Source organism: Hyla sarda, chromosome 5 (genome assembly GCF_029499605.1).
Source record: "Hyla sarda isolate aHylSar1 chromosome 5, aHylSar1.hap1, whole genome shotgun sequence".
NCBI lineage: Eukaryota > Metazoa > Chordata > Amphibia > Anura > Hylidae > Hyla > Hyla sarda.
The window spans coordinates 216070773-216093524 of NC_079193.1; the positions used below are offsets into that span (position 1 = coordinate 216070773).

At 46.3% G+C, this 22752-nt stretch overlaps 1 protein-coding gene across 4 annotated transcripts in view; it reads left to right on the forward strand.

Moving 5' to 3' along the window:
- RIOK1 (RIO kinase 1) overlaps window positions 1-22752 on the forward strand; it is a 99769-nt gene that overhangs the window by 58485 nt on the left and 18532 nt on the right. For all 4 annotated transcript variants that reach the window (XM_056521107.1, XM_056521106.1, XM_056521105.1 and 1 more), the window contains exons 10-12: window positions 12507-12644; window positions 13396-13499; window positions 19137-19243. In XM_056521107.1, the coding sequence (XP_056377082.1) occupies window positions 12507-12644; window positions 13396-13499; window positions 19137-19243 (349 nt within the window). The remainder of the gene's footprint in view (window positions 1-12506; window positions 12645-13395; window positions 13500-19136; window positions 19244-22752) is intronic.

Genomic DNA, 22752 nt, shown 5'->3' on the forward strand with positions numbered 1-22752 from the left:
AGTAAGGGCTGTTTAGTTAGATTCTTTACTCCTTTTTGTTTCTTTTGTTTTCAGGTGGGGGTCTGGGAGCATTGCACTACCTGTTCCCCCATATGCGGCTAAGGGGCATGGGACATAGAAGTATGCACCGTTAACCCCTTCCTGCCAACAGCCAGCGCCTGGAGGTTGTACCCTGGGTCCGGGTCCTCCGCTGCCCCTGCTCACCCCGCTATCTTAGCCTGGTATGATGCAGTGTGGCCATAAGCTGGTTGAAGACGCCTGAGGTGAGTATAAGAAGGCGTCTGCAGGTGAGTATGTTGGGTGAGGGGGACCCTGTCCTTTATTGGGTTCCTTATGTGTGCGGGCTGTGTTTTATGCATACTAGGCATTATTTACTTAACTGCACGCTGGGTGAGAGGATCATTGCGGCACACAGCTCCGCCCTTCTTCTCCCCTGTGTCAGCGCGTGTTCCGGGGGTTAAAATGGCGGCTCATGACCACCTTCTTCCCACCCCCTGAGCCGGTGCACTGCACTGCCCTTATTAAGGTGCTTACCCGAGGCCTTCACATTTTCCCCGGCAGAGTTTAGATCCGCCCCTCACCTTTTCGGGAGCGGCCCCCGCCGGTTCCCTGAACTGCGGCCCGGCGGGAGCTTCTTTTCTCCGAGCCGTCATCACATGTTAACGCCGGCGGAGTTTAGCTCCGCCCCTTACAATTTCGGGAGCGGCGCCGCTCATTTTCTCAGCGGTGCCGTTGGCTCCCTGAACTGCGGCCCGGCGAGAGCTCCTTTTCTCTGGACCGTCATTTTCCTAGCCTCGGAGTTAGGCTCCTGAGGCTGCCACTGTGTCTGTGAGACTTGGGGGAACTCATGAAGAGTTCAAGTCCCCAGTATGTATGTGTGTATATGTGTGTGTGTGTATATATAGATGTACAACAAACCTACTTGGGGAATAAAACCCCTCAGGGAAAACCCTTACTAAAGAACCCCTATAAAACTAAAATTTAACATTTTAGCCACTAGATGGCAGTGGTGCTTTAACATTCTCAATCACTGTCACAGCTATATTTTTATATTGTAAATGTCAGTGTCTGCATCCAGACCACTGTAAAGTTTAACTATATAGAATCGATTCCGATGCCTTACTGCAGCTCAGCTACCAGGAGTGCTCTAACTGTATAGAACTGTGACACAGCGTGAAATTAAAACATAGCACCTCTTCTCCTTAACGTTTTGCGTTTTGTCATCATTCAATGGCTTTCTCAAAAGTCCCCAGCAGACACATTCAGGCAATATTGAAAGGGAGTGTCATTTAAATAAAACGGCAGGGAAGTTTTTATAAAAAAAAAAAAATTTCACATTTCCTGGTCACACTGACCACCCTCTAGTGGCCAATTCTTGTAATTGCACCCTATGTCTCGTTGTCTACTACGGACCCATACCATTACACCAGACAGTGGTCTGCATGGTTTCCTCTGCCGCCTGTCACACGGTGGATGTATTCGTGGCTGGAGTTCCTATACCCCACTGCTGGCTGCGGTATAAGATGAACTGACCCAATGTGTCCTATGGACCCGATGACTCGTTGTCTACTTTGGACCCATTCCAGTACGCCACACAATGGTCTGCGTGGTTTATTACACCGCCTGTTACACATCACACGGCTGATGTATCTGCTGCTCTGGTTCCGGTATCTCACTGCTGGGTGAGGTGACTGATGGACTGTCTCGTTGTCTCCTACAGTCCAGGACCAGTAGTCCAGATATGGTCGGCATGGTTACCTTCACCGCCTGTCATACCACAAATGCCTGATGTCTCTGCGGATGAAGTTTCGGTTCCTCACTTCCGTGCGAGGTGCCGACTACATGTCTCATTGTCGTCTATGGACTCATACCATTAAGCCATATAGTGGTTTGCTTGGGTTTCTGCAGCACCTACCATACATCACATGGTCGATGTTATTGCGTCTGGACTTCCGGTGCCTTGCTGCAGGGTGAGGTGTTTGACGGCATGACTCGCTGTCCATTCTGGTTCTATGCCAGTAGGCCAGACAGTGGTCTACATGGTTTACTACATCTCACGGTTATTGTATCTGCTTCTGGAGTTCCGGTTCCTCACCGCAGTGTGCGGTACCCGACTGAGTGTCTCGCGGTCCGCTATAAGGATCCATACCGGTAAGCCTGACAGTGGTCTGCATCTCTGCCGCAATACCTCTCTCCCAAGGAGGTGGGTTGCTCGTCCTCCCCGCCCTCCCACCTATGGCAAAGGGCACAGTTATCGCCTGTCTGCCTATTTTGTTTTTGCCTTCTGCCTGGGGGTGTTCTTGTTCATCCAGGTCTCCTGTCTACACTGTTTCCACCGCCATCGGACCTTCACCTCAGGGCTGCCGCAGACGTAGCCAGGTTTCCCGTACCTCACTGCTGGGTGAGGGTTCTGGAATATATCCCTACAGGTTTATGGGATTGAGGCCAGTCGGACAGTGCCTCGTCTGTTGATTTTCCTGTCAGCCACACTGTGCCTGCGTTTTTGTCCTGCTCCACACTCCTTTTTCCTCTCTTGAGTCTGCTTCCCCAGCCTTGGTGTCTGGCACCATTAGGAGAAGGGGTGTGGGCTTCTTTTTGGCAGGTCCCAGGGACTTTCTCAGCAACGGAACCATCACTCTGTTCGCCTTTCTTAAGTTTCACTGTCGGTCTGCTTGAGGCATGTCTCCCTTCCTGCTGGTCCCATGCATGTCTGCGGTTTACTTTGTATCCGCAGTCTTAGTACCCCACCGCTGTTGGTGTGTACCTATGTCTGTGTTCCTACATATGCTAGGACCACCCTGTTGGTGTGGAGCCCACCTTCCTTTTGTTCAGTGGGGTGTGCCTCGGGGCTTCTGGGGATTTTAGTTTCCGCAGTTCTGCGGCGGTTGAGCACTTCTGTTCTGCCTTGGGGCCTGCTGGGGCGTCAGTTCAGCTCCTCCCTATGCCTCCAGGTGTATTTCCCGGTGTTTCGTGCCGGGATGGCTCAGCTACCTACTCCTCACTGTCTGGAATGAGACTCCACACATTTTGTACTTGAGTTTTCCTCTTGTCCACCCTTGTTTTCCCTCTTCTGGAGGGACTATTTTGTTGATTCTTTTCTGCAGCCCAGACGTTGCCGTCTTGCTGTTCCACTGTATAGGTGGAGTATCTGATGGGGCCCTTGGTTTTTGCTGCCTGCAATCCAAAGGGCTCCACTTTTTTCCTGCCTAGGCTTGTGGGCTTCCTGTCCACTTTCGCAGCTTGGCTCTCTGTTGGAGAAGTTTGTACAGTCTGCCTGGAAGGGGTCTGTTCTTACTTCCTTGTCTGTGTCAGTTTTACTGCACTGACACAAAGTCGTCTGGGGTCAGCCTTCCTGTGCCCAGACCCTGAGTTTCCCAGTGGGTTCTCATTTGTTTCTCTCTCCGTTCCCATTCTGGTGGGATATTTTCTTTAGTGTGCTCTGGTCCGCTCGGACCTTCGGGTAAAGGACTGGTTGGTCTCCTTGGCTTGGACTCTGTCGTAGGATGCTGTGGCATGCCTTCCTTTTAGGCGGCTCTCACGGTTCCTTGGGCCGGGGTGATGGTTCAGGCCTTTGGCATGTGTGGAGTTCTGGCCTAGACTCCTCCGCGATCCCATTAGTCGGGGCTGTTTTTCGGTTCTGCACTCCTTTACTTCTTCATGGACGTTTTTATCGTCCGGAGAGCTTTTCGCAGTCTGTTTTTTCTTACTCTTTAGGAGATGCCCCCTTTTTCAGGGTGTTTGTTGCTCCTTTCTTCCTTGGGGTCCAGGTCCTCCCGAGTTGGACGGCGTTATCTGCATTACCCCAGTACGGCTCTTTCGGCTCATGGCGGGTCCCTGGGACAGCGGTTTTTGGGCCTGCAGCTGTTTCGGTCTTTGCTCTCGTACACCGACCCTTTCCAGATCAGCATCCAATCTTTCCTTCTTTTCCTGTGGTTCCTTTTCTCTCTGTATGACCCGGGTGCCTTGGGTCTCTACAGGGAGCTGCCTTTTCCTTGGCGTCCTAGTCCATCTCCTTGACGGGGGATCTGCCGGAAGTTCCATTTCTGGGCCTTATGTGTCTCCGTTTGAGGGTGCTCATCTGCAGGCCTTGGGGACACGTGAGTCGAGTCTTAGGGCTGATTCCTTTTCTCTGGTGGTTGTTTTTTCCCTGTTTTTCACTGCTTTGGTACATCCCATCAGTTAGGTATCCCCCAATGAAGAGCGACCGAGAAAAGGAGATTTTTTGTACTCACCGTAAAATCTCTTTCTCGTAGCTTTCATAGGGGGGACACCGCACCCACCCATTCTTCCTCTTTTTTTTCCGGACGATTCTTTCCGGTTCTTGGGTTGTTTCTCCAGGATTCCTTTCTAGGGTCCTTCGGACGTATGTCTTTGTTGTCTTCTCCTACTGCTTTGTGACAAAACTGATTACCTCACTGCAGGTGGGCGGGTATATCCTGCCAGGGAGGAGCCAACTTTTTTTCCTAGTGTCGGGGCCTCCTAGTGGCAAGAGCATATACCCATTAGTTAGGTGTCCCCCAATGAAAGCTATGAGAAAGAGATTTTACATTGAGTACAAAAAATCTCATTTTTTACACTAACATGTTATTGAAGCCCCATTTTTTTTTTTCATTTTTGCAAGGGGTAAAAAGTGAAAAAGCCGCCAAAATTTGTAAACCAATTCCTCAAAAAAAAAAAAAAAAAAAAACACATGGCACACTATTTGGGAAGCTACACCCCTCAAGGAACGTAACAAGGGGTAAAGTGAGCCTTAATACCCCACAGGTAATTGACAAACTTTCATTAAAGGGGTACTCCCCTGGCAAAACATTTTTATTTATTTATTTTTTTTTTTTTTTAAATCAACTGGTGCCAGAAAGTTAAACAGATTAGTAAATTACTTCTATTTAAAAATCTTAATCCTTCCTGTACTTATCAGCTGTTGTATGCTCCACAGAAAGTTCTTTTCTTTTTAAATTTCATCTATGTCGGACCACAGTGCTCTCTGCTGACAACTCTGCAAATCCCCATAGCAAACCTCTCCTGTTCCGGACAGGTACTAAAATGGACAGAGGTGTAAGTGTGGTCAAACAGAAAGGAAATTCAAAAAGAAAAGAACTTTCTGTGGTGCATATAACAGCTGATAAGTATAGGAAGGGTTAATATTTTTTAATAGAAGTAATTTACAAATCTGTTTAACTTTCTGGCACCAGTTGATTTAAAAAAATAAATTGTTTTCCAGGGGAGTACCCCTTAAGGACACATGGCACCCTGGGCTTTAAGGACACATGACGTCCCAGGACGTCATGGCGTTTTCTGGTCCCTGCCGGGCAGAGATCGGAAGCGGATCCCTGCTGAAATCCTTCAGCAGGGATCCAGGGCAAACGCTGAGGGGGGCCATGTCGGCGATTGCCGCAAATGGCCGGCAAAATCGCGCTAGTGATTTGCGGCTATACCGGGCTGATCGGGTCTCTGGGACCCGACCGCCCGGTAATTTTGCATGATCCCGGTTGTCACAGACAGCCAGGACCATGCTGGAGGCTAGGAGCGAGGTGGCAAGCCTGCCACCTCCTCCGATCCCCTGCGATCCGTCGGTAACCGACCAATCGCAGGGGGGGGGGGGGGCAGTTACTTCCTCCCACCCTTCCCGGCCCCTTGAAGTCCGGAGAGGATGGGAAGAAGACCAGAGGATGGGACGGGGGAGTGCTGGGGACCGGCCCCGGTACTTACCTCGTCCCTGAAGACGGCGGCGACAGGTGAGTTCCTCTTCAGCCGCGGTCGGGCCCTTTACAGCAATGTACGTTGCCGTAAAGCGACATGCATTGCTGTATTGGGACCCTGTATACTACAACTCCCAGCATGCCCAGACAGCCCTTTGCGTCTGAGCATGCTGGGAGTTGCAGTTTTGCAACATCTGGAGGTCCACAGTTTTGGGACCACTGTGCCCTTCCAGATGTTGCAAAACTACAACTCCCAGCTTGCCAAGACTGTCCAGGCATGCTGGGAGTTGTAGTTCTGTAACATCTGGCCCTTCAGATGTTGCAGAACTACAACTCCCAGCTTGTCTGGACAGTCTTGGCTTGCTGGGAGTTGTAGTTTTGCAACAGCTGGAGGCACACTGGTTGTAAAACACTGAGTTAAGTAACAAACTCTGTGTTTTGCAACCAGTGGGGCTCCAGCTTTTAAATCACTACAACCCCCAACATGCACGGACAGCCAAAGGGCATGCTGGAGGTTGTAGTATTGCAACAGCTGGAGGTTTGCCCCCCCCCTTGAATGTACAGGGTACATTCACATGGACAGGGGTTACAGTTACAGTATCCTGCTGCAAGTTTGAGTTCCAGCTAATTTTGCGCGGCAGCTCAAACTCCAGCAGGAAACTCGATGTGATCCCCCGCCCGTGTGACTGTACCCTAAAAACACTACACTACACTAACACAAAATAAAATAAATAGTAAAAAACACTACATATACACATACCCCTACACAGCCCCCCTCCCCAATAAAAATGAAAAACGTCTGGTATGCCCCTGTTTCCAAAACGGAGCCTCCAGCTGTTGCAAAACAACAACTCCCAGTATTGTCGGACAGCTGTTGACTGTCGAGGCATGCTGGGAGTTTTGCAACAGCTGGAGGCACCCTGTTAGGGGTATTCTACGCCAGTGATTCCCCATGTCCACCCCTATGCAAATCCCTAATTTAGGCCTCAAATGCACATGGCGCTCTCACTTTGGAGCCCTGTCGTATTTCAAGGCAACAGTTTAGGGCCACATATGGGGTATCGCCATACTCAGAAGAGATGGGGTTACAAATTTTGGTGGGTCTTTTCTTCTATTAACCCTTGCAAAATTTGAAATTTGGGGGGAAACACACATTTTAGTGAAAAAATAATTTTTTTTTTTTACATATGCAAAAGTCGTGAAACCCCTGTGGGGTATTAAGGCTTGCTTAATTCCTCAAGGGGTCTAGTTTCCAAAATGGTATGCCATCTGTTTTGTTTTGTTTTTTTTTTGCTGTCCTGGCACCATAGGGGCTTCCTAAATGCAACATGCCCCCCTAGCAAAATTTGCTCTCAAAAAGCCAAATATTACTCCTTCTCTTCTGAGCATTGCAGTTCGCCCCCAGTGCACTTCAGGTCAACTTATGGGGTACCTCTATACTCAGAAGAGATGGGGTTACAAATTTTGTGGGTCTTTTCTGCTATTAACCCTTGCAAAAATGTGAAGTTTGGGGGGAAACACATTTTAATGGGAAATTTTTTTTAAATTTTTTTTTTTTACATATGCAAAAGTCGTGAAACGCCTGTGGGGTATTAAGGCTCACTTAATTCCTTGCTACGTTCCTCAAGGGGTCTAGTTTCCAAAATGGCATGGTTTTTTGCTGTTCTGGCACCATAGGGGCTTCCTAAATGCAACATGCCCCCCAAAAACATTTCAAAAAAGCGTACTCTACAAAATCACCTTGTCGCCGTTTCCCTTCTGAGCCCTCTACTGCGCCCGCGGAACACTTTACATTGACATATGAGGTATGTACTTACTCGAGAGAAATTGGGCTGCAAATACAAGTCTAAATTTTCTCCTTTTACCCCTTGTAAAAATAAAAAAATTGGGTCTACAAGAACATGTGAGTGTAAAAAATGAAGATTGTGAATTTTTTCCTTCACTTTGCTGCTATTCCTGTGAAACACCTAAAGGGTTAAAACACTTACTGAATGTAATTTTGAATACTTTGGGGGGTGCAGTTTTTATAATGGGGTCATTTGTGGGGTATTTCTAAGATGAAGACCCTTCAAATCCACTTCAAACCTGAACTGGTCCCTGAAAAAGAGCGAGTTTCAAAATTTTGTGAAAAATTTGAAAATTGCTGCTGAACTTTGAAGCCCTCTGATGTCTTCCAAAAGTAAAAACTCGTCAATTTTATGATGTAATCATAAAGTAGACATATTGTTTATGTGAATAAAAAAATATATATTTTGGAATATCCATTTTCCTTACAAGCAGAGAGCTTGAAAGTTAGAAAAATGCAAAATTTTCAAATTTTTCATCAAATTTTGGGATTTTTCACCAAGAAAGGATGCAAGTTACCACAAAATTTTACCACCATGTTAGAGTAGAATATGTCACGAAAAAACAGTCTCGGAATCAGAATGATAAGTAAAAGCATTCCAGAGTTATTAATGTTTAAAGTGACAGTGGTCAGAATTGAAAAAAAAATGCTCCGGTCCTAAGGTGTAAAATGGCCTGGTCCTTAAGGGGTTAAAGTGTGACGTGAAAATGAAAAATCTGAATTTGTTCACAAAAATTCTGGCGTTACCCCAAATTTTGCAACACCATTTCTTCTGAGTAAGGAAATAACCCATGTGTGGACATAAAGTGCTCTGCGGGCGCAGTACAGGGCTCAGAAGAGGGGCGCCATTGGGCTTTTGGAGAGAGAATTTGGTTGGAATGGAAGTCGGGAGTCATGCGTTTACAAAGCCCCCATGGTGCCAGAACAGTGGACCTCCCACATGTCAACCCATTTTGTAAACTACACCCCTCGCTGAATGTAATAAGGGGTGCAATGAGCAGTTACACCCCACTGGCGTTTGACAGATCTTTGGAACAGTGGGCTGTGCAAATTAAAAATTAAATTTTTCATTTTTACAGACGACTGTTCAAAAAAAATCTGTCAGACACCTGTGGGGTGTAAATGCTCACTGTACCCCTTATTAAATTCTGTGAGGGGTGTAGTTTCCAAAATGGGGTCACGTGGGGGGGGTCCCCTGTTCTGGCAGCATGGGGACTTTGTGAACGCACATAGCCTTCTCTTCCAGCCAAATTCACTCTCAAAGAAAATTTCGCTCCTTCTCTTCTGAGCATTGAAGTTCGCCCGCAGAGCACTTTACATCCACATATGGAGTATTTCCATACTCAGAAGAAATGGGGTTACAAATTTTGGGGGGATTTTTCTCCTATTAACCCTTGTGAAAATGAAAAATTTGGGGTAACGCCAGCATTTTAGTGGAAAAAAATTGTTTTTTTATTTTCGTGTCCAACTTTAACGAAAACTCCTCAATCACCTGTGGGGTGTAAATGCTCACTGCACCCCTTATTACGTTCCTTAAGGAGTGTAGTTTCCAAAATGGGGTCACATGTGGGTTTTTTAAATTTTTTTTTTTTTTTGCATTTTATATCAGAATCTATGGAACGATCAGCCACCTCTGTGCAAATAACCAATTTAGGCCTCAAATGCACATGGTGCGCTCTTACTCCTGAGCCCTGTTGTGCGCCTGTAGAGCACTTTACGTCCACATATGTGGTATTTCCGTACTCGGCAGAAATTGTGTTCAATTATGGGGGTCTTTTTCTCCTGTTACCTCTTGTAAGGGGCAACACCAGCATGTTAGTGTAACACAATTTCTCCCAAGTACGGAAATACCCCAAATGTGGCCCTAAACTGTTGCCTTGAAATAAGACAGGGCTCCAAATTGATAGAGCGCCATGCGCATTTGAGGCCTAAATTGGGGATTTGCATAGGGGTGGACCCAGATGCAAGTTTTACAATTGCCTCCACCACCAAAATTATCCTACAGCAGTGTTTCCCAAACAGGGTACCTCCAGCTGTTGCAAAACTCCCAGCATGCCTGGACAGTCAATGGCTGTCTGGCAATACTGGGAGTTATTTTGCAACAGCTGGAGGCTTCATTTTGGAAACCCTGCCGTATGAGACGTTTTTCATTTTTATTTGGGGTGTGGTGTAACTGTGTAAGGGGTATATGCATATGTAGTGTTTTACTTTTTATTTTGTGTAGTGTAGTGTTTTTAGGGTACATTAACATGGGTGGGTTTACAGTCAGTGGAAAATTTGCCGCATCTCAAACTTGCAGCGGGAAACACACTGTAAACCTGCCTGTGTGAATGTACCCTGTACATTCACATGGGGGGGGGGGGGGGGGCGCGCAAATATTTAGCTGTTGCAAAACTCCCAGCATACACTGACAGCCAAAGGGCATGCTGGGGGTTGTAGTTATGCAACAGCTGGAGGGCCAGATGCTGCAGAACTACAACACCCAGCATGCTCGACTGTCTGGGCTTGCTGGAAATTGTAGTTTTGCAGCATTTGCAGGGCCAAACTGTGTAGTGGTCTCCAAACTGTGGCCCTCCAGATATTGCAAAACTACAACTTTCAGCATGCCCAGACTGTCCAGGCCTGCTGAAAGTTGTAGTTTGGCAACATCTGGCCCTTCAGATGTTGCTGAACTACAACTCCCAGCATCTCTGGACTGTCTGGGCATGCTGGGAGTTGTAGTTTTGTAACATCTCGAGGGCGACATTTTGTGCCCGCACCGCCGATCGCTGCCTGACCCACTCGCCAGCGCCAATCGCCACCTGCTGCCCGCTCTGTTGCACGCATCACCCATGCTGCTCCCACTGCTTCAGTACCTGTTCCCCCGCTCTGCCCGAACTACCATTGGTGGGCAGAGCGGGGGAACTAACCTTTGAACCCCCCATCTGCTATTGGTCGGTCGCTTGCACCCCTGCCCACCTCATTTCTATCTTTCAGGGTGATCGGGGCTATGTGTGAAAGCCCCGATCAAGATATTATCTAGGTGATCGGGTCACCAGAGACCTGGTCACCCTAGGAAAACCGTGATTCACCAGTCAGAATTGATCGTTGTTATGGGGGAGTCTCAGGACCCCCCTAGGCATTGCCACGGGATGCCTGCTGAATGATTTCAGGTACGCCATCCTGGGACTTACGTCCTGTACTCCCTCGTTGTTTCCGGTAACCGGGCAGTGAACGGAACGGGTTGCCTGCTGAAATTGTTCAGCAGGCATCCCGTGGCAAAGGAGCGACTGACCAATAGCAGATCAGGAGCGGGTTAAAGTTCGGTTCCCCCGGGCAGAGCGGGGGTACTGTGCTGGGTGCGGCAGCGTTGGTCACTTACCTATCGGCGGCAGGTAGCAATCATCCTCGGCGTGTTCACATTTTGAGGGCCACAGTTTGGAGACTACTATACAGTGGTCTCTAAACTGTAGCCCTCCAGATCTTGCAAAACTACGACTCCCAGCATGCCCAGACAGCTGTTTGCTGTTTGGGCATGCTGGGATTTGTAGTTTTGCAAAATCTGGAGGTCCACAGTTTAGAGCCCATTGTGCAGTGGTCTCTAAACTGGTCCTCTGAATATTGCATAATTAAAACTTACCAGCATGCACAAACGGCTGAGTTGTAGTGTGCCTCCAGCTGTTGCATAACTACATCTCCCAGCATGGCCTTTGGCGATCAGTACATGCTGGGAGTTGTAGTCTTGCTACAGCTGGAGGTTTGGGTTTGCAACCCCCCCATACTCCCCCCATGGGACTGTACAGGATAAAACCACACGGGCGGGGGTTTACAGTGAGTTTCCTGCTTCAAGTTTGAATTGCAGCGTATTTTCTGCCGCAGCTCAAACTTTTAGAGGGACACTCACCGTAAACCCCCGCCCGTGTGTACCCTAAAAACACTACACTACCACACCACAAAATGGAGGGAAAAACACTACATATACACACATGTACACTACATCCCCCCCCCCCCCCCCCCAATAAAAATGAAAAACATCTTGTACAGCAGTGTTTCCAGAACGGAGCCTCCAGCTGTTGCAAAACAACTCCCAGCATTGCCGGACAGCCACTGACTGTCCAGGCATGCTGGGAGTTTAGCAACAGCTGGAAGCACCCTGTTTGGGAATCACTGGCTTAGAATATTTTTGGTAGGCGATTGTAACGCTTGCGGGTCCGTCCCTATGCAAATACACTTTTTTACACTAACATGCTGGTGTTGCCCCATACTTTTAATTTTCACAAGAGGTAAAAGAAAAAAAGACCCCCAAACTTTGTATCACAATTTCTCCTGAGTATGTAAATACCCCATATGTGGACGTAAAATGCTCTGTGGGCGCACAACAAGGCTCAGGAGGGAGAGCGCCATGTACATTTGAGGTGATTTGCACAGGGATGGCTGATCGTTACAGCGGTTCTGACATAAACACAAAAAAAAACCACCCACATGTGACCCCATTTTGGAAACTACACCCCTTAAGGAAGGTAACAAGGGGTATAGTGAGCCTCAACACCCCAAAGGTGTTTGAGGAATTTTTGTTGAATATGAAATTTTATTTTTTCACGAAAATGCTGGTTTTATCCCAATAATAGGAAAAAAGCCCCCCCAAAATTTGTAACCCCATTTCTTCTGAGTATATAAATACCCCATATGTGGAGGTAAAGTTCTCTGCGGCACACTACAATGCTCAGAAGAGAATGAGCGCCATTGGGGTTTTGGAGACCAAGGGGCAATGCTTAATTTTAATGCCTTAACATGAATAGATTTTTGCACAAGCAGCCATTTCACTGAGTTCAGTTGAGTTTTTGCCCATTTTTAAAATGTAAAACCAACAAAAGGTACATTTATGTACATATCCTGGAGGTGCTCTGACTGTGGTTGTGTTCAGTAGATGTAAACCTGTATGCTTAACTTTTGCTTTACTTATGTTTTTTTTTCTTTCCAAGGCCTGCTCCATTGTTAAAAAATGTCCAGTTGTCAGACTCTAAAGCTCGGGAGATTTATTTAGACGTCATGCATTACATGAGAAAAATGTACCAGGATGCCAGACTTGTACATGCAGACCTTAGTGAATTTAACATGCTGTAAGTAAAACTCTTTTCTACATATTTTTTTGGGGACTTTACAAAAACATTTTTACTGTATACTGTCTATATACACAGCAAGCACCAATCATGCTATTAGCAGTACTGTACTTAGGGCACTACAAGCATCTTACCTGCATTGTGTGCCACAGCCGTTTTTTTTTTGGCACTTGCTGCTTCTGTAGATTGTTGACCTGTTTGGGTGGTTGATCAGGTTCTTTTCCAAATGTGAAACCTCTCCATACAATTTTATAATAGATATTATAATACTGCAAATGGATATACCCTAATAATGGTAAGCTTCAGCGCATCAATATAGAGGCCGAAAGGTGGCTCTTCTCTATATAATAGATCCGGATTTCTCAGAAACAAGACCTGTTTCTATGCCAACAGTCCATGCCAACAACCCAATGACACTTTTTTCTTTTACTCCATCAGAATCTCCTGAAACAATCATTAAGTATATAGAGTATATAAGTATATAAGTACTTATTGTTTTGCTTGACCTTTTGATCATTGACTCCTATCATTGTCAGTGTATTTTATGGTCATGTCTTTGAGTGCCTTACATAGTGGTCTGGATTTATTATTTTCCTGAAACCAAAACTCTCTTTTTGCCCATTTACAATTACAACCAATTACAGCTCAGCTTTAATATTTTATAGAGTTCTGGGAAAGTGATAAATCTGGGCGAGTATTGCTTGTACCACCTTCTCTGTTCAGAATAAATGTTCTGGTTATGCCATTTCAGTTACCACAATGGGCAGATATATATCATTGATGTGTCTCAGTCAGTGGAACATGATCATCCACATGCTTTGGAGTTTCTTCGGAAAGACTGCCTCAATGTGAATGGTGAGTTTTTAACTAATATTTTATAAAGTTGTAACATTTTGTTTTTTGCTGCCAAGGTTTAGTGATCCAAGTATATACATTAGATGGCCAAATATGTTGAATATCTCATTCTTAAAGGGTACTTTCAAAACTTCTCACTATGAAACAAAGCTTAGGTTGTGTTTTTCCGTGCAGTTTAATTTTCGATGTGCTTTTTGACTGCACCAGATTACTGCGCTGAAAAAACCATACTTATAATGTATGCACACAGTTGAGGCACACAAATTTATGGCACCCTTACATAAACTGCTGTTGGGACATGGACTTTCCGATTTAAACATTGACTATTCAATATGCTGCCCGCAATTATCAGTAATGTACAAGCAATAGTGGCAGTGGTGGCGAGGGTTTGCTGTCCACAGATAATTGTGCCCCTGTTATCTTGCCACGGCCACGATTTCAAAATGTAAGAGTAAAAAAATGTTGATTGGTACATATGCTATAAATATGTGATATTTGTTGGTCCCATCTTTGGGGAATGTAGTCTATTGTGTTTTAATTCTGAGTTTTCTACACGTTTATATTGACATTTTAGGATATTTCTACAAACAGTGAAAATCTTTTTGCTGTGGATCTTATTCACTTCTGCAGCAAATACCTAGCAAAAACCTGCCAGATTTGTTGCTGGTTTTGCTGCAGATTGGCGAGCACAAGGCCTATGCAAAAAAACACTTTTGTATGAATGTCTTCTAATGTATAAAAACGAGGTACAACTTACCCAGACCTGTGGTCCGGTTAGCCTTCGTTGCTAGTATATGACTCACCGGCAACGGAAGTAGGACACAGCATCCCTAACTCAGCCCCCTCTGCTCCTATATGCCTCCCACAGAAGGCTCACATGGGTGAAGGGTCCTCGATGAATATTCATGAGGGCATATCAGAGCAGAGAAGATGGAGTCGGGGATCCTGGTTATGCCGGGTCCCACCTCCATTGCGCAAAGCTGGATATAAACATATTATCAATGTCGACTAATAACGTGTCTATCTCCAAAACTGGACCACCTATCTGAGTTAGTTATCACTTATATTTGTCTGGTCACCCGCACAATAACTCTGTGTATTAAGTTTTAGTGTGGGTGAACCCAGCTGTCAGTTTCCTTTTATAAAGAACATGTTCACATGGCAGATTTTCCAAGTAGAAATATCATGCTCAGAAATTCCGTTGCAGTAGAGTTCATTTGATTTCATTGGGATTCTGCTACATTGTGCAGAATTTTTGTGGCAGATGTCTCTGGTGTGGAAATCCCGATTTCTTGGGTCGGTTCCATTGGGGTACACAGAGTCGGTGGGTATATCTTGCTGCCACTAGGAGACTGACACTAGGCATACAAAAGAAAGTCGGCCCCTCCTGGCAGGATATTCCCCGCCTACTGACCCTGAGCTAATCAGTTTTAGCTTAGTGTCAGTAGGAGGCAGATACAGCGGGTCAGAGTTATCCAGACCCGGTCTTCTTTTTTATTTTTATAGCTAGGGCCTGTTTTAGATTTTCTCCTTTATTTTCTTATTTCCAGGTGGGGGTTCAGGAGCATGGCGCTACCTGTTCCCCTATATGCGGCTAAGGGGCACGGGGCATAAAGTATGCACTGTTAACCCCTTCCCGCCAACGGCCAGCGCCTGGAGTTGCACTTTGGGTCCAGGTCCCCCTATCCCTCCTGCTCATTCCGCTGTCTGAGCCTGACGTGATACTAGTATGCCTGGGTCCTTACTGGGGAGCTCCTTATCTCTGGGGTCTCCTGGGGGAGGAATTTTTGTTTATATTCTTTATTGGGGGTAATGTGTAGTATGGGTGAGGTGTGTTTCTGCAGTGCTGGGGCTCCAGGGATTGCGGGGCAGTTTCCCTCCCCGGCACTGCTTACTTGCGGGCAGTGCTTTCACTATAAGGGACGCTGGCTGCAGGCCGACGTCTTTTTTCTTTCTTTAGTTTTCACCTGCACCCGTCAGGCGTGCGTGCGTGGCACACTGATTAATATAGACTGCAGCCGGGTCTTTTCTCTGCCCGCATTCGAGTGTGCGGCGGATCTCCCGCCCACTTTCGGTTCTGGCCGATACTTGTCTTGCACGCGCACCAGGGGTCACTGATTTACCTATCAGCTCAGTGCGCACACTTTTGGGGTCATTTTCCCGTGCTGGGGCGGATGCATTCCCTGGGACGGGCTACTAGCTCCTCCTCTCCTCTCTTCTCTTCTGCTCCGTGGACCATATTGTTGCAGCTGCTCCTGGTTCCCACAGCTCTGGCATCAAGGCACCTACAGCCTGCTTTCCAGCTCCGGCAGCGGGACACAGAACTTGGGTGAGATTGCTCCATTTTATTTTTGCTGACTACTCTTATTAGCATCTATGTCTGACGCCAAATTCAGTTCTATGCTGAATTTGGCGAATGTTGGACGCGGCTTGGAAGCAAAAAGATTCAAACTCAGTTTCCCTTTCCTCCGGATCTGGTTTCCAAGTGTACAGTGCCGCCTACAGTTGATCCTCCAGTCTCTCGCCTGTCCAAATCTACTACTCTGCCTCTAGCGGATGCAGCATCTCTTAAGGATCCTGCTGACAAAAAGATCGAGAACATGGCGAAATTTGCCTTTGAAGCGGCAGGTTTGTCCCTGCTTCCCACCTTTGCATCCGCTTGGGTGGCCAAGGCTGTTTCGTTTTGGGCTTCTCAACTATGCCAAGGCATCCTGTCGGGAGCTCCCTGTGAGGACTTGGCGGATATTGCTCGCCAGCTTTCAGGCAGGTGACTTTGTCTGCTCAGCAGTCTTGGAGTCTGCTCGTTGCACAGCTTTTGCTTCAGGTAATTTGATTGCCATTCGCCGCTCCATGTGGCTGAAGGCATGGGATGCAAATGCTGCTTCGAGGAAATCTCTAACAGAGTTATCTTTCACTTGCTCCTGGCTCTTTGGGAAGCAGCTAGATGAAATTATTCCTGAAGCTACAGGGGGGTAAGAGTTCTCTGCTGCCCCAGAACAATCCTCACCGCTCCGTTCCCTGTCGGAAGGCGGCTTCCTTTCGGTCCTTTGCATCGGGTCGCCCTCCCAAGCAGGAGCACTCCCAATCTCTGAAAGCCCCTTCGTTCAAGGGACATCCTTCCGGGAATTTGGACAGCTGTTCTGGCAGCCAAGTCTGGTACCCGTAAGCCTTCCTCTTCCTGAAGGGGCACCCCTACCCGTGTCTTCTTCTCGGGTGGGAGGTCGTCTGTCTCTTTTCCGGGACCTCAAGTTACTCAACTGCCATTTGCGGCTCCATCACTTTCGCATGGAGTACCTCCGAGCCGTGGTGGTTTCCATGGACCAGGGGGAGTTTCTTTTGTCGGTGGACATCTGGGATGCCTATGTCCATTTTCCCTGCCCATCAGCGTTTCCTCCACTCTGCTGTCCCTGTCGTGGCTCTTCCTTTTGGCCTAGCTACGGCTCCCAGGGTTTTCACCAAAGTCATTGCGGTGGTCATTGCCATTCTTTGGGCTGGGGGATCTTGGTTCTCCCCTACCTGGACGACTTTTAATCAAAGTCCCGTCCTGGTCCCAAAACTTGGAGAGCCTTCATGTCATGGTACAGACTCTGTCCGCCTTCGTTTGGGTGATCAACCGGGAAAAGTCCCACCTGTCTCCCTCCCAGTCTCTGGTATTTCTGGGTCTCCTTTTCGACATGGCTGCCGCCAATGTTCATCTCCCGTTGGACAAGCGGCGCTCCCTGCGGTGCCCCTCTCTGATTCCAATTAGTTTCTGCATGGAGGTACTGGGCCGGATAATGGCAGCCATGGAGGCGGTCCCCTTTGCCCAGTTTTGTCATCGCCCCCTCCAGCTGGCCATATTCGAGTTCCTGCTCTCCCCGCGATCCACATTCTGGGTGTAGAGAATTGGGAAGCGGACTATCCCAGCCACTCTTCGGCGGATCCGGGAGAGTGGTCTCTCCATCCGGAGGTGTTTGCACAGATCTGCGATCTCTGGGGGACCCTGGACGTGGATCTCTTTGCGTCTCACCACAACGGGCTGGTTCCCCACTTTGTCGCGTAGTCACGTGACCCTCTGGCTCTGGCGGTGGACGCACTGGTCATTCCGTGGTCGTCCTTCCGTCTCCCTTACCTTTTTCCACCTCTCCCTCCCAGGGTTCTGCGGAAATTCAAGGCGAAGGGCGTTCCCGCCATTCTGGTGGCTCCAGTTCATTTCCCCGGTCATGTTTTCCTTTCTGCTCCTTCTTGCTTCTTCTTGCTTTTCTACAATTCGGTTTGGATCAATGTTTGACTCTCAGCTCTCTTAAAGGTCAAGTGCTCTTTCTATTCTGTTTCAGCGGCAGTTACCTTCCAATTCTCATGTCTGCACCTTTCTGCAGGCCATGGCCCATGCGGTGCCATTCTTTCAGGTCTCCTACTCCTCCTTGGGACCTCAACCTGGTGCCTGGCGTTTTGAGGGAGGCTCCGTTCGAACCTCTTTGGGATGTTTCTCTTTGCTTCCTTTCGTGGAAGGTCGCCTTTCTCATAGCAATCACTTCCGTTAGGAGCGTCTCTGAGCTAGCGGCTCTTTCCCCCTTTTTGTCCTTAACCAGGACACAGTGGTTTTTCGGCCACCTCCCTCCTTCTTGCCCAAGGTGGTTTCCCCATTTCACGCGAACGAAGAGATTGTTCTTCCTTCTTTTTGTCCGGCTCCTCTCAATGCTAAGGAGCGTTCCCTACATAGTCTGGACGTTGTTCGGGCTGTCCGGATATATCTTTTGGTCACCTCCTTTTTTCGGCAGGGTGACTCCTTCTTCGTGATTCCAGAGTGTAGTCGCAAGGGTCTTCCGGCTTCCAAGGCGACCATTTCGCGGTGAATCCGTTCTACCGTATCGAAGTCGTACCGTCGCAACGGGAAGGTCTCACCTTTTCGGGTGACTGCGCATTCCATGAGTTCTGTTGGGGCTTCTTTGGCGCTCCACAATAGGGCTTCGTCCCTGCAAGTTTGTAAGGCGGCCACCTGGTCGTCTTTGCACACTTTGACAAAATTTTACCAAGTGCACACATTCGCGTCAGCTGACGCCAGTCTGGGTCGCAAGGTTTTGCAGGCGGCAGTGGCTCTTTCTTCTGTCTGATTCTGTGTTGTTTTTTTTTTTCCCCCACCCCAGGGACTGCCTTGGTAAGTCCCACGGTCTCTGTGTCCCCCAATGGAACAGACTGAGAAAAGTAGATTTTTTCTGCTTACCGTAAAATCCCTTTCCCTAAACTGATTAGCTCAGGGTCAGTAGGAGGGGTTTATCCTGCCAGGAGGGGCCAACCTTTTTTGTATGTCTAGTGTCAGCCTTCTAGTGGCAGCAAGATATACCCAAGTTGTCTGTGTCCCCCAATGGATGCTCCGAGAAAGAGAGATTTTACTGTAAGCATTTAAAAAATCTACTTTTCAGTGTCCACAGAAACAGTGTTCATTACTTCTGCAGATGTTCTGCTCAGAAATGCATTGCTGTTTATGGAGACTGCGCATTTCCACATGGTCTTAGTGCTGCCAGAACATGCAAATGTGCGGAATGTGAAAAAAAAAAAAGCCTAACACCGGTCAATTTTTGCTCATATTTTATGCAGATTTTATTACATTGTGTAGACAAGATTTATTATCTTAACCATACTGTGTGTTCTCTGCAGATTTCTTTGTGAAGCATGGAGTTGCGGTCATGACTGTGCGAGAACTTTTTGAATTTGTTACGGACCCTTCAGTTAATCAGGATAACATTGATTCGTATTTAGAGAAGGTAACCTGAATATCTTTCTGCATATTCTGCTAAAAGACAGTTGCCTTGCCACAAGGCATTTTGAGACAGTATTTTTAGAAACACTACAGGGCATTAGTTTATTTTATTTATTGCCACTTTTTTTTTTACTTGTAAATGCTGGCGGCACCTATGTATAAATGCTTTCTGAGTTTGAATACTTAGTACATATAGTACTAGCAATATGTTCAATTGTGTAAAAGAAAATGCCACAATGAGCCACTAAGCCCTGTTACATAATTCATATAAACTGCTATGATGACAGAGGCTGTGCAGATGGTTATCCATATTTAAATAGCATATACCTGGAACATTAGAACCTTGGTGGAAGGTGGTAATGTTAACATGTTATGTATAGTGTCCTACCTGGAGGTAGCATTTAAGAAATTGAGCTTATTCAAGTACTTGTGCCCAGGACAGTACAAGGTAGTATTCAGTAATTCCAATGTTTTGTTTTTAGCAGTATTCTCTACTCCTCATTCTCTATGCCCATGAAGCGAGCAGTCCAAAGCTTAAAGGGGTACCCACGTGGAAAACGTTTTAAATCAACTGGTGCCAGAAAGTTAAACAGATTTGTAAATTACTTCTATTAAAAAATCTTATTCCTTCCAGTACTTTTTAGGGGGCTAAATACTACAGAAGAAATGCTTTTCTTTTTGGATTTCTGTGATGTCACAACCACAATGCTCTCTGCTGACATCTCTGTCCATTTTTGGAACTGTCCAGAGCAGGAGAAAATCCCCATAGCAAACTTATGCTGCTCAGGACAGTTCCTAAAATGGACAGCAGAGGTCAGCAGAGAGCACTGTGGTCATGACATCAGAGAAATCCAAAAAGATTAGTGTACAGTCCATAAAATGTATTTATCCGTTTCACTTTCTGGCACCAGTTGATTTAAAAAAAAAAAAAAAAAAAAAAATCTTTTTCCACAGGAGTACCCCTTTAACCCCTTAAGGACTCAGGGTTTTTCCGTTTTTGCACTTTCGTTTTTTCCTCCTTACCTTTAAAAAATCATAACCCTTTCAATTTTCCACCTAAAAATCCATATTATGGCTTATTTTTTGCGTCGCCAATTCTACTTTGCAGTGACATTAGTCATTTTACCCAAAAATGCACGGCGAAACGGGAAAAAAAATCATTGTGCGACAAAATCGGAAAAAAAAACGCCATTTTGTAACTTTTGGGGTCTTCCGTTTCTACGCAGTGCATATTTCGGTAAAAATGACACCTTATCATTATTCTGTAGGTCCATACGGTTAAAATGATACCCTACTTATATAGGTTTGATTTTGTCGCACTTCTGGAAAAAATCATAACTACATGCAGGAAAATTTATACGTTTAAAAATGTCATCTTCTGACCCCTATAACTTTTTTATTTTTCCACGTACGGGGCGGTATGAGGACTCATTTTTTGCGCCGTGATCTGAAGTTTTTATTGGTATGATTTTTGTTTTGATCTGACTTTTTGATCACTTTTTATTCATTTTTTAATGTTATAAAAAGTTACCAAAATACGCTTTTTTGGACTTTGGAATTTTTTTTGCGCGTACGCCATTGACCGTACGGCTTAATTAATGATATATTTTTATAGTTCGGACATTTACGCACGCGGCGATACCACATATGTTTATATTTTTTTTTTTACACTGTTTTATTTTTCTTATGGGAAAAGGGGTGTGATTCAAACTTTTTTAAGGGAAGGGGTTAAATGACCTTTATTAACACATTTTTTTTACTTTTTTTTTGCAGTGTTATAGGTCCCATAGGGACCTATAACACTGCACACACTGATCTCTCATCCTGATCACAGGCGTGTATTAACACGCCTGTGATCAGCATTATCGACGCTTGACTGCTCCTGCCTGGATCTCAGGCACGGAGCAGTCATTCGTCGATCGGACACCGAGGAGGCAGGTAAGAGCCCTCCCGGTGTCCGATCAGCTGTTCGGGACGCCGCGATTTCACCGCGGCGGTCCCGAACAGCCCGACTGAGCAGCCGGGATACTTTCAGTTTCACTTTAGAAGCGGCGGTCAGCTTTGACCGCCACTTCTAAAGGGTTAATACCGCACATCCCGCTTCATATCCCGCTTCATATCGCGGGTAAATATACGTCCTGCGTCGTTAAGGGGTTAACACACGTGCCATTTTGGGTGCTTTTATTTTCAACCAAGACTTAGAATTTATACGAAAATGAAAAGACACATCAGTCTTTCCTTTTTATCCTTTTTTTTTTTTTACCTCCATTTTTATTCTCTTCAGCCTTTGATATGTCTGTAAAACTGAAAAAACTTTATTTGCTTAGCCCTGTTTTCCAGCCAGACCCTCGCAGCTCCCATTTGGCTCCATCCAGTCCCCCAATCTTCTGTCTTCCCACTTCTGAGATGAGCGCTTGGTGCAGGACAGCCCTGCTTAGCTAATCACTGGCTGTAGCGGTATCTCCTTTTGGCCAGTGATTAGCCGAGCTGGCATGTCCTGGACTGAGCACTTTTCTCGAAGGCAGGAAGAAGTCTTGGGGGACTGGATGGAGCCAAACAGGAGCTGCAGAGGACCAGGACTAGTTAAAGGAGTACTTCAGCCAAAGACAACTTATCCTCTATCATCAGGGGGGTCCCAGCGTTCGGACTCCCCACGATCTCCCGTTCAGGGACTCGGAACCTCCACGGCTCTGTGCAGCTTATGCTTGTGTCGTCGACCTCACTAAGAGGTCCACAGACACGCCCCCTCCATTCAGCTCTATGGGAGAGGCGGTGATGCAAGAACGCTGCATCTCCGCCTCTCCCAAAGTGATACATTGAGGTTGAGTGTCATGCTGTGTTTGACACTATTTCTGCATGGGGAGAGCCGCGGCAGTTCCGTGTCGCCGTACAGGAGAACGCGGGGGGCCAAGAAGCCTGACCCCCAGCTTTTAGACACTTATCCCCTATCTTGTGGATAGGGGATAAGTTGTTCTCAGCTGCAGTACTCCTTTTTAAGTATATATATATATATATATTTTTTTTCTATTTTAACCCCTTAATGACTGAGCCCTTTTTTTGCAATTCTGACCTTTGTCACTTTAAGCATTAATAACTCTGGGATGCTTTTACCGATTATTCCGATTCCGAGATTGTTTTTTCGTGACATATTCTACTTTATTATAGTGTTAAATTTCCATCGTTACTTGCATCCTTTCTTGGTGAAAAATCCCAAAATTTCATGAAAATTTTGCATTTTTCTAACTTTGAAACTCTCTGCTTGTAAGGAAAATGGATATTGCAAATACATTATATATTGATTCACATATACAATATGTCTACTTTATATTTGCATCATGAAGTTGACATGTTTTCACTTTTGGAAGACATCAGAGGGCTTCAAAGTTCAGCAGCAATTTTCCAATTTTCCACAAAATTTTCAAAATCGGAATTTTTCAGGGACCAGTTCAGATTTGAAGTGGATTTGAGGGGTCGTCTTATTAGAAATACCCCATAAATGACCCCATTATAAAA